The following is a 12,678-nucleotide window of genomic DNA, read 5'->3' on the forward strand; positions in this document are numbered from 1 at the left end:
AGGTTTTGTGCTACAGAGGAGCTGACCTGTAATTGCCATGTTAAGGCTTGTGTGTAGTTATACATTTACTCTGCAGTCCCAGGGTCACAATGCACAGCATTGCTTTTGACCTTGATTTTTTCATCATCTTTGTAACAAAAAAACACACATTGACAGCTCTGTGTACATAACAACCTCTAACCTCAGAGGTCTGCTGTTCATTCACCCATCAGTGTTCATCTACCCAAGAAGTCTCTTTGGCAAAAAAAAAAAAAAAAAAAAAAGAAAGGAAGAAAAAAAGGGGGAGGAAAAAAAGCAACTCTGTTTTGTTACCTTTTGCCAATTTCGTTTTGCCGCAGGAACTGAACGTTATTGGCACTGTCGGCCAGCTCGGGGTACTGCTCGATGGAGAGCACAAAGTACCCGTCGTACCCCAGGACCTTCCCGCTGCTGAGCAGCTGCCTCTTCTCCCCCTCGGTCCACGGCCGAATCCCCTCCTCGCCGTCCCGCACCCTCTGCTGCTCCCGGGCCCAGGCGCTCGCCAGCGCCCGCTGCCGGGCCAGCTCCACCACGCGCGCCTTCTCCTCGTCCACGGTGGAGCCGTAGCGCACGTGCAGCGCCAGCGCGCCCCGCCGGATCTCCACGTCGGCGAAGCGCCGCGTCCGCCCGTCCATGACGGTGGTGGCCTGCGACACGCTGACGTTGACGCCGTTCTCCAGCGTCTTGTGCCCGCTGGTCAGGTGCAGCGCCGCCAGGTCGCCGTCCGGGAGCCCCGGCTTGACGAAGTAGTGCGTGTCGTGGCCCTCGATGGTGAAGTGCAGGTCCTCCAGGTAGAAGGCGTTGTTGAGGACGGTGGCCACCTTGACGCAGGGATGGGCGATGATGTGGAAAAAATACAATATCACGATATTTTTCCAAGCTGTATCACGATACACGATCTTATCGCGATTATTTTTTATGTTGGTTTTTATGGTTATTTTTCAAGTTACTTGACAGTACAACCACTACAAGGTAACAAAAACTACAAGAAAAAGGAGTAACAGACCATTTAGACCAGTCAGTGGTCCTCGAAGTGGAGTCCAGGGACTCTCTGGGTTCCTTTTGGGAGGTCTAAATTGACCCTTTGCAAGTATGTAACTCTGACAGTATACAAATGAAACCAAATGGGTCCATTTGGTTTCATTTGTATACAGTCAGAGTTAAAGCTATACTGTATAAGTTGCTCAACTAGTGGTCAGTAGCTGTATAGCAAACTGCGGTCGTGTCTACTTTTTTCGGCAGTTTTCGCCGCGGACCGGGCCTCAGACCACCGCGTCCGCCTGCACCTCGCCGAGATGTATCTTTAGAGGGGTCCCTGGTTCCCGTGCGTCCAGGTATTCCGGAGAAACTGCGGGGGTGGGGGCCCCGGCCCGTTAAACACTTGAGTTCAACAGGACTCGGGCCGTTTTGACTCGGGTCGATTTGAGGGCGCACTTACACTGTCAGTTACGGTAGGCTCAGTGATGTCATTAACGTTTCCACTGCGGAATCTTGGAATCTCATTGGGTGAAAATATCACTTAATCTCCTTCGCTATTCGCTCATACTAGGACATGACGTTTTACAGGCGGAAGCATTCATGTCTTGTTTGTTTGCGGAAGCATTGCGGCGACGAGGAAACGCTAGACTCTGAGACAAGTTTGAGTAAACATTCATTTATTGGAAACATATGGACTAACACATGGTGAGGAGTTTGCGGGTCGGTAGAAACAGTTTAGACAATGCGGTGAGCACCTTATATATAGCATTTGTACGTTTGGAGCAGAACATGGACAGAAGGCCTCTGCCAGCAAGAGCATCCCCGCTCGCCGTTATACATCTTGTAGAGAGAAAATAGGAACATCAACTCGTCTCGCAAGGTAAAATTAAGACATCATGCTTTATATAAACCCTATTATATTAAGCATAAACGGTTAACCGTTTTAACCGTTTTTTTTACTTGAAAAATGAATAATTTCCTGTGCGCGGGTGAAAAACTGACCTGCAACGGGCCTGCATGGAGACATTGTATCGTGGAGACATTGTATCGTCTCAATAATATTCATCAACCTATCGTCCACCCCTACCTTGACGCAGTCCTCGCCGGCCACGTTGAGCGCGTGCGTGTGGACGCCGCCCTTGTAGATGGCGAACATGACCGCCCGGCCGATGGGGGAGGTTGCCGCCGAGAACCAGAGCCACGACTTCTCTCCCCGGCGGCCCCGGCTCAGATGGACCTCCGGCAGACGTTCGAATGACAGGAGAGAGCGCGCTTGTCTGCCGACTTCCTGCTGGACCCCAGAGATGGACTGTAGGAGGGAGTGTGCAGTGAAACGTTAACGCCTGAACATGACACTACCTGACTCCCCACAGCCATTTAGGAGCACGGAGCTGCTCTGCTTCAAAAGGTTTCTCGTCTCCTCATCAAGATAATGGTGTTTTCGAGCTTAGTTCTGCAGACAAAAGTAGATGAATCCCCTGTGATGATTTTAGGGGCTTTTGTGTGTGTTGTGGAAATTCTATCTATTAATTAATGTGAGCTTGCTTTATTGTAAACCCTCAGAGACGACAAACCAACAGAGCGTCGGCAGAGTTCTACCAAACAGTTCACTGTCTTCTCACATTTGGGGGGTGTTAATTAACTTAACTTTATTCTATAACACATGGCAACCTCTGTGCCAGTGTCAGGCACACCTTTTTTCTTTTTCTTTTACTGTAACAATGAAACATTTTAAAACTGTCAAATGTACGTTCATTAAAAAAGAAGGGGAAGAAAGAAAGTTAACCTCGGCAGTGCCTCACCAGTTGGTTTGCCGAACACTTCTGCTAGCCGAACATTAGGTTATGGTGGTCCAGCATTGTATGAATTTTTCGCACAGACAGAATTATGTTGATGTTGATGTTTTGTCCCTTAACATTCATGTCTGCTGTCGTCGGTATGATGCGGTTGAAATTATGAATTAACAATTGCAATTCAGCCGAATATAATAGACTATTTGACCCAATGTGAACATGTGACATTTATAACTTGATGAACATCAGTGACACTTTGTATCTGCCAGAGGATTTTGTCAGTAAAATATTAGTACTAAAAATAGAGGTAGTATAACAGAGCAAAACTGCTTATTTCCACAACACAACAGGAGTCTGACACTGCAGTTATGATTTCACCACCTATAGGGCAGCTCTGTGGATTTGTCTATACAGTAGGGCATTAACACCTTGTGATTTTTGCAAGTCAACTCGACTCAGTAAAAAGTTGAGTTGAAGTCGACTTTATCGTTTGATGACGTCATCACGTCACACACGACCCCCCAATTATTTTGGGGGGTCCCCAGATGATTAACTTAATGTGAAACATTCTTTTCTCACTCAACTGTAAACAAACCAACAATTTATAGAGGGTTTCTTCACATTTCTAAAGTGCCAATTAAATGACTTTTTAATACATCTAAAATGACAAATTAAACATTGTCCAAATTGTCAAATATATAGAGGCAGAAATTGTGAAAATAGCCTATCTACATGCTCACAACGCCTCGCGATCTGCTATTTTCACAATAGAAAGCATTATTTTATTTTTTCAAATTCGACTTTGAACTTTCTCTGGTGCGAGTCGACTTGTGTAATGAAGTCGACTGAGTCGACTTTTTCGTTAATACCCTACTATAATAATAATAACTTGAATTTATAGTAGGGCATTAACGAAAAAGTCGACTCAGTCGTGGCCGCGTGTATAAAGTTAAGTATCGAGTATAAAACAGTTTTGTCCTTGCATGGTTTCTTTCTTTGGTTCAGGAAGCCCTGCCCAAGCTGAAAAAAGTTCAGCTTGTAGAATGCTGCAGGTGATACCTTGTTTTGTAGCTCTGGTCCTCTACCGTTCTGTCACATTTAAATTCAACATTCTACACAAAACAAAAGATTCAGAGGACCAACCGGCAGATCATCCCAGAGCTGGCTCTTCCCCAGTTCGTACGATGGCATGCTCAGGTCAAACTTTGGCACAGGGAAGCCAGGGATGGTGTTGTGAAGATGAAAGCCAAAGGTTACCAGCCAGCTGTTGACATCTGGGGGAGAGAGAAGACATTGAAGCCTGAAATATTTACATATCTGTTTGGAAGTCAATGAGGTCAGCTACTCAGCTACTGTACATACTGCAGAGAACACACTGTACACATATAGGTACATATGTACAATAGTTTAAGTGCACTGTGTGGAGAGACAGCTTGATTGAGATGTTAAAGGGCCTACACCATGCTTTTAAAACTATATTTTTTGTATAAATATATGCTCAAAATTGAGTCTTAGACAGGTTTTAACCCTCAACAAACACTCTGACCATTCTTTTTGTTTGTTCTAGCTCTACTATAATGAGGCTCTCCAGCTGCAATACCAAAACGGCCTCTGTTTTTTGAAAAAAAAGAAGTTTTTTGAAAAAAAAAAAGTTTTTGAAAAAAAAAGTTTTTTGAAAAAGTGTTTTGAAAAAAAAAAGTTTTTGAAAAAAAAGTTTTTTGAAAAAAAAGTTTTTTGAAAAAATTTTTTTTTGAAAAAAAAGGTTTTTTGAAAAAAAAATTTGAAAAAAGTTTTGAAAAAAAGTTTGAAAAAAAAAATTTTTTGAATTTTTTTTTTGACTTTTTGACAGTTTTTGAAAAAAAACATTTTTTTTTGAAAAATTTCAAAAAAAAAAAAACTTTTGAAAAGAAAAACTTTTTGAAAAAATTTTTTTTAAAAAAAATTTTTTTTTGGGATTTTTTTTTTTTTTTGACTCTGAAAAAAAAAACGGGAAACGCGTGTGACGTCACATGCGTCAACTCTCAGAACAGCACTGTTCTGAGAACCTGTGGAAAGCTTTTCATCTCTGTCTTCCCAAAACCAGAGAAAGACACAATGTACAGAAATAGGACTTTGTGAGGATAGAAGGTGCCAGTGGGACCCCAAAAAAAGGTTTTAAAATAGAAAAAGTGAAAATTCATGGTGTAGGTCCTTTAACAGTTTATACTATGCCATAAACACATTTTAAAACATCAACACCACAAATTGAGATGATTGGAGAAATCCAGCATTTGGTAAATACAAATAAAAGTACTATAATAATTCAGTAAATAGTAATATCAATAATAGTAAATAGTCATAATAATAAGTGCCATGTTCAATCGACTTTCTTACCGGCGACGTACTCTCTGACTTCATGCACTTTGCTGATAGGGTTGTTGTTCCTGAACATGTACAAGTTGAACGGCGCCGGCTCGTTGCCAATTCTCTTCCAAGTGGTGACGTCGGGAACGGTCCACCTGCCGGGCATTATGTCATAGTCCCGCTCCCCGAAATGCAACAGCTTGGTCAGCGGGTCGTACAGCCCTCCGTGGAACCCCAGCACCAGCTGGAAGTCCGGGTTGGAGTCGAAGTAGACCTCCCCGTAGGCTGTGTACTGGACCTAGATAGATAGATAGATAGACAGACAGACAGATACTTTTATTATTCCAAGGGGGAAAATCAGCCGCCCAGAAGCAGCACAGCAGTATAAGGTTTACAAAGTTACAGAGAATTATGAAAAGGAAAAAAAGTACTGTTGTGTACAGTCAAAAAGAGCAAGGCACAATAAAAGAAGAATATATCGTCGTTGTCGGGTGGAAACCTCGTATCTCCAAGTTTCAAATTTGTAGGTTCTTTCGCGAAGTAAAGCCCTGCTTAATCATACAAGGCCGTCGCACAAAAGTAGTGAAAACAGCCGATCTACAAACACACACCGCCTCGCACCGCGAGGCGTTGTGTGCTTGTAGATCGGCTGTTTTCACTAGTTTAAATAATTTTTAAAATGATAAATGCAAAACGAACGGTTTTGGACATACAAGGTTTTCATCGGACAACGACGATATATATATAAAGTGTCAAAAAACTGTCAACGCTCATAAGTGTCATGTCACAACACAAATAGCAATACTGAAAGCACAACTTAACAATGCAGTGCTACACAAGTATCTCACCGCCATGTCAAACACAGCAATAGTACTCAATACTACCAACACAACCCAATAGAGCAGGGCCAAACAATAAGTTTCCATTTGTCAGTGCAAATAAAACAAGAATAAAAACAAGAAAGGGAGACACAGCAAGACACCACAAGTAACCCTCCCTGGAAAAGCCCTTATAGGTCAGAGTCAGTACAACTTTTGTTCCAGTTGACTTAGGTAACAGTTGTCCTAGGTTACAGTTACCTGTTTGACCAGCAGCCCGTTGCTGGTGAAAACAGCCACCGGCGTGCCGGTGTTGTCGCATGCGATGTAGAACTCCTCGCCGCTGCTGATCTCCATGGCGAACAGGTGGCCCTGCAGGTCGTAGTAGAGCGAGGTGATCTCCGAGCTGGAGTGGTTGTAGACGTGCGTGATCCGGGCCGGGTAGCTCAGGTCGGCGTAGAAGTACTGTAGGTGCTGGCCCAGGCTGGTCTTGGTGGAGACCCTGCGGCCCAGCCCGTCGTAGCGATACTGGATGGTCCAGCCTTGCTGCACCTTGCTGTATACCCTCACCAGCAGCCCTTTAGATAGATAGATAGATAGATAGATAGATAGATAGATAGATAGATAGATAGACAGTTAGACACCTTTATCCCAAGGGGGGAAATCAGTTGCCCAGAGGCGGCACAGCAGTTAAGGTTACAAAGTTACAGAGAAGTATGAAAAGAAAAGAGTACAAAAGAAAAGCGAAAAAACAAGGACAAAAGAAAAATCAAGAATACTAGTCCTGCGCCAGGGGGGTGTGCACTGTGCACAGGGGTGTGAACAGTATCTGAGGGATTGAATGTAGGAGTCTCAGAAGTAATGTTGGAGTGCCCATTGGGCAGATCTTTATGCCCATATATGGTGTTCCATGTTGGAGTGCCCGTTGGGCAGATCTTTATGCCCATACATGGCGTTCCGTGTCCAGGCCAGTCTGTGATGTCATTACTATGACGTCAGAGTATGACATGTCAGCATGCAGACAGACGGTTACCATGGCAGAGAAACTGTGCAGTATCAGCATGCAGAAGGTCAGACAGACATTTTTGCTAAATTAATAGTTAGATATGCCATCTGTCATGGCCATGAATCCCTTTTATGCCCATATATGGAGATCCCTGCTCTGAGTATCTGACATCACTGTGATGTCACAGTGACGTGTCAGAGGGACCACATTGTCAGGCGTGATAGAGATACGGTCAAGCCGTGACAGTTCACATACTAAACTGCGATCTAACAGTCACAACAAAAGTGTTTTTTGGCTGTGACACGGCAAAAGTGTCAAAGGGAACCCTCCCTGGAAAAGTCCTTAGAGGTCAGAGTCAGTACAACTATGGTTCCAGTTAAAGTTAGTTAGGTTACAGTTAACTTGAGAGCAACCTTTGGAGTTGTACTCGAAGATCTCGGCACCGCGCTGCCGGAGGAAGCCGTCCTCGTCCATGCGGTACTGGATGTCCCCGAGGCGCGTGATGCGGTCACGCAGGTCGTAGCGCAGGGGCAGGAGCCGGGCGCTGTTGCCCGGGTTCAGGAGGTGGAGGTTCCCGTTGAGGTCGTAGGTGTAGCGCCACGTCACCTTAAGGGGCGGAAAAAAGGGAGAAATGTCGCTATTTCTACGTGTCATTATTTCGACTAAGGGTTAGGTTAGGTTACCGACCCCCCCACCCTGACGAGCACTAAGAGTTGAGGCATTACATTTTGTATAACACAGTTCTATTGTGAGAGACGTTGTGAGCATATACGTAGATCGGCTATTTTCACAAATGCTGCCTCTAATATATGACAAATTCACAATTTCTGCCTCTAATATATGACAATTTGGACAATGTTTAATTTGTCATTTTAGATGTATTAAAAAGTCCTTATATGCAGATACCCGCCTCTACACACTTAAACTTTATGTTGGTTTGTTTACAATGTTTCACATTAAGTTAATCATCTGGGGACATCTGGGGACCACTACTTTTACACCACGGCTCACCTTGTCGTTGAGGTAGACCGTTTGCAGCTGGCCGTCCACGTCGTAGTCGTAGCTGTACTTGGTGGTGTTGGCGAACGGGCCGATCTTGATCTCCCGCCTGGTGACTCGCCCCACGTCGTCGTACTGGAAGGTGATCCAGTACATGAGCGAGCGGAAGATCTCGTACTGGATCTCCTTGATGCGGCCGTGGGCGTCAAAGTGCTTGGTGTAGGTCATGACGGCCGTGGAGATGATCTGGTTGATGTCGTAGTAGATGACGCCGAACTTGCCGAACTGCTCCACCTTGCCGGAGATGTCGTCGAACTGGTACAGGTCGATGGGCAGCGGCGTCTCGTTGATCACGCCCTGGACATGGTGTTGAAAACACATTTTTTCATTTAGTTTTAGTTGTAGTCTTTTGAATAAAACTCCATTTAGTTTATGTTTAGTCATCTGAAAAGTTTTAGTTTTAGTTTAGTTTTATCACAAATATCATAAGATTTTCGGCTACTAAATCTACAGTTGATTTTGTCAACTAAAATGTGTTTTGGCTGGCCTTGATGGCGTCGTAATGGCAGATTTTACACTTGGTTGCATGCTGAAAATAGCCGGGCACGTTGTAACGCGTTGTGAGCTTGTAGATCTAGACCGCAACCAAACATAAAATGACATGTCTTTTTAGATCTACTGGATCTCTTCTCTACAAGTCCCTGTCAAACATTTTAGTCTAGTTTTTATTTGCTGACGAAATTGTCAATATATTTAGTCTTAGTTTTAGTCATCATAAATTCGTTTTTGTTTCGTTTTTATTTAGCTTTCATCAGTGAAAAAAAGTCGACAGACATTTTTCGTCAGACTTTCTGTCGGCGAAACCGAACCCCACCTGGACGCTGGTGACGCGCAGGCTGCTGTCGTAGGTGTAGTCGAAGCGTGCGTTCACCATGCCGTCCTCGCTGAAGCGGAAGATCTGGCGGTCCACCAGCGGGCCCACCTGCCGGTAGCGGATGGAGCAGATGAAGCCCTCGCTCTGCAGGTTGACCGTCTTCAGCACGCCCGCCGTCTCGTCGTAGGTGAAGCTGACCCTCGTGGAGTCGTACAGGATCTCCGACAGCTTGTTCTGCCGCCGGTACTTAAGATAGATAGATAGATACCTTTATTATCCCACGGCTAGGGATGGGACCATATGAGAATGTCATGTCACGATTATTGTGACCAAATAAATCGCGATTTACAATGTTATCGCGATAATCAAAATATCCCCAACATCCATTGTCCTGTGGCGGAACATTTGCCAAAAGAAGCTTCTCCCTGCAGTATTGTATGCCAGTGGTTCTCAACTTTTTCAGGCCGCGAACCCCAAAATAATCATATTTTAACTGGGGACCCCCCACCCGGGCCGCAATTCGGCCAATGTAAAAAAAAACATTTTAGAGGTATTAAATGGTCACTTTAGAAATATGCATATACCCTCTATAGTACACTTAAACTTTATGATGGTTTGTTTGCTGTTGAGTGAGAAAACAATTTTGCACACAGTTAATCATCTGGGGAACCCCCCCAAAATAACTTGAGCCCCCTTGGGGGTCCCGACCCCACAGGTCCACTATGCACGCACACGTTCCACACCTTGTAGAGGACGCGGCGGCCCGTGCCCAGGTGGGAGACGCGCAGCAGCAGGCCGTCCTCGCTGTAGTCCACGGCCACGGAGGCGTTGCTCTCGGGGGGCCGGTACAGGTTGCGGTAGTAGCCCACCGAGCGCACCGTCTGCATGGTGTAGCGCGCCACGCTGGGCATGGTGACGGCCGACAGCCGCTCCAGGGCGTCAAAGTCGAAGATGTACTGACGCTGGCTGTGCAGCAGCAGCACCATGGACTAGAGAGAGAGAGAGGGGGGGTGGGAGAGGGAGAAGGGAGAAGGGAGAGAGAGAGAGAGCAGTGGCGTCAGTTCAGAAAAAGCTAAGGTATGGCAACATGACTGGTGTCTTGCACGCGCGCGAAGGCAACAGGCATGATACATTTATTTTCATGGTACATTTTATTTCCCCCCCCCCCCCCGTTTCTACGGTTTCTTGGGCTGGATATGGCAGCCTGGAATGGTTGTTCAAGTGCAGCTAAACTTGGCATGTTAGTAAACGTGCCACAATTAACAATAACGCATTGCACCTGTGCAGCTGACCTGCGGAACCTGGGTATATACCATTTTGTCAAGATGGGTAGAATACAAGTGTGAAGAATATAATTATAATACCTTGTTAAAGTGACCATTTTGTTACATTTTGCATTTGTGGCAATTTTTATGTAATTTAACAACATAATAACCAGCACAGATAGACAAAGGATTTGTATTTAAAAGTAACTTTTATTTTCCCCCCTGGACCCAGGGTATGGCAGCTGCATACCCCTGCCATACCCAATTGACGCCCCTGAGAGAGAGTCAGAGAAGAGGTCAATAACAAAACAAACACAAGTTTTGGTACTGTAAATGAATAATTCATAATTGTTATTCAGAAACACCCCCACTGAGGTTAGGGTTAAGGTTAGGTTTAGGTGACACCGCCATTTAGAATAATGGAAGTCAATCTTCTGAATGGCAATGTTTCTAAATGGAGATGTGTAACCTAGGGCTGCAACTATCAATTATCTTAGTAATTATTCTATTGATAATCTTATTCTGCGTGTTTTTTACAAAATAAAAAAATAATGTATAATATGATGATAATAATTCTAATAATTTGTTTTTAATCAATTATATTTGTTAGTCTGATTGTCATACATTGTCGTGCCAAAATAGCCGATCTACACGCTCCCAACTTATGAGCTTTGAGCTATTTTTAGATCTTTTAGAAAATCTAGCATTTTATTAAAATTTATATTTACTTTTTTGCAACCCTAATTAAATTGTTAACTTAAAGTTGGAAATGTCAAGAAATGTCAACAGACAGACACACACACACACACACACACACACACACACACACACACACACACACACACACACACACACACACACACACACACACACACACACACACACAAACACGGGTGCGCGGTCCAAACGAACAAACAGCCGTGTGTTTATTTTTAACTAAGCCCCATCCAGACTTTATTTGATTAATTCATATGCACTTTGGATTAGAGTGGGGTTTGCAGAGGTTCGCCACCCTGGCTGCAGAGATGCCAGGTTCAGTCATGCGTTGTGTCAGAGAGGTTGCTCTGAGGTCCCTGAGCGCTCGGAGCTGCCCGTATCACCTCGCTGACACCACCTCGCCTCGGTCACGCAACCAGGACGAGTGGCCCGAGAGTGGCCGAGCAGAGGCGTCAATTGGATACGAAAAAAGTTATCGAAAAAACACGGCCTGCTCACGTATTAGGAGGGTATTATGAGTCACCAGAAAAAATAATGGTTGTTTTTAATTAATCTATCATGGTTAAAATGGAGTTTGAAGTTACAATGGGTGTGTATGTGGAGAGGAACTGGGCCTGGAGGGCCTGATAACATTTACATCAAATATCTAAATATTGAATGAAGCAACTTAAAATCTGTTCAGGGTGTTCATAAAAGCCTGATTAGATGATAAAATGACCAAAAGTTTTTTTGAAAGTGGAATATCCCTTTAACAGTATTTGTATGGTCTACCACTGAAGCATAAAATGCCAATGACAATATTGATGGTTGATTGATAGAGAGACCATGGAGGGATATGACACACAGAGAGAGAGAGAGAAGACAGGAACAGAGAAAAGAGAGAGAAGACACGGAGAGAGAGAAGATGGAGGAGAGAGAGAGTTGAGCCTCCAGCTTGACATCTGGAGCGAAGGAATTATCACATCAATCTTTAAAAATAGAAATACATGTGACCCAAACGAATACTGAGGCAGAATGCGTCAGCAACAACCTGAGAAAAGTTATTCTGAAGCATCCTTAAAGGAGTAGTTCACCCCCAAAATTAGTCACGCCATGGAGTCTAGAGTTCAATAATATGTTTTGGTTTTTGTCACATTCCTAAGACAAAAATTTGATTTGAGTAAATTTACCCCCATTGATTCCGGATGGGGGTAAATTTATTGTTATCACATTTTTGTCTTAGGAATGCGACAAAAAACTAAAAATATTATTGAACTCTAGTCTCCATGGCGTGACTAATCAATAGAAAAAAAGTCATTTTGGGGGTGAACTACTCCTTTAACAGCCGACTACAGTACTCATCCTCCACACCCTCATTAATAAACATGTATTATTTATTTCCTCTTGTTTTCTCTCGTTTTGTAGATTTTCATGAAAAGATTTTACTCATTTTGCTGCAATGGTCTGTTCATGAAATTAATTGAAAAGGACATAGGGGGTAAATCTATGATATAATTAAAACAATGTACTGCATAATAATAAATGTGCTATGAAAATTGAGGCTGCAGTCTCAGCCCATCCTGTTTTTTTCTCAGAAGTTTAAACACAATTACTGAAACACTATACATAATTCTCAAAACTGTACACAGACACAACACCCGAAAACAATTTCACCATCAATAATTCAAAGTCCGTCAAAATAATTTAACTTGTTTAAACTGTTTCACTGTGAGCAATCTCAGAGTACACATGAGCACTCCCGACAATGAACTCTGCCAATTTCCCCCTAAATAGGATAGAAAAATAAATAAATAAATGAAAATACTCAATCAAATTCTACAAATACCTAAAAGCAGTGGTGGAAAGTAACTAAGTACATTTACTTAAG

General features: G+C 43.6%; 1 protein-coding gene across 1 annotated transcript in view; it reads right to left on the reverse strand.

Moving 5' to 3' along the window:
• Positions 1-308: 308 nt before the first annotated feature.
• The window catches only part of LOC308301539 (teneurin-3), a gene marked incomplete at its 3' end in the record, with an annotated part of 266,579 nt that continues 254,209 nt past the window's right edge, over positions 309-12,678 (reverse strand). The window contains exons 28-36 of the mRNA XM_080745556.1: positions 9,573-9,818; positions 8,830-9,075; positions 7,968-8,312; positions 7,370-7,562; positions 6,212-6,528; positions 5,163-5,430; positions 3,933-4,063; positions 2,084-2,305; positions 309-839 (exon numbers count right to left, since the gene is read on the reverse strand). Coding sequence (XP_080601682.1) covers positions 309-839; positions 2,084-2,305; positions 3,933-4,063; positions 5,163-5,430; positions 6,212-6,528; positions 7,370-7,562; positions 7,968-8,312; positions 8,830-9,075; positions 9,573-9,818 — 2,499 coding nt within the window. The remainder of the gene's footprint in view (positions 840-2,083; positions 2,306-3,932; positions 4,064-5,162; positions 5,431-6,211; positions 6,529-7,369; positions 7,563-7,967; positions 8,313-8,829; positions 9,076-9,572; positions 9,819-12,678) is intronic.

The sequence above is a fragment of the Nannobrachium achirus genome, assembly GCF_963921795.1.
Source record: "Nannobrachium achirus genome assembly, chromosome: 17".
NCBI classification, from domain to species: Eukaryota; Metazoa; Chordata; class Actinopteri; order Myctophiformes; family Myctophidae; genus Nannobrachium; species Nannobrachium achirus.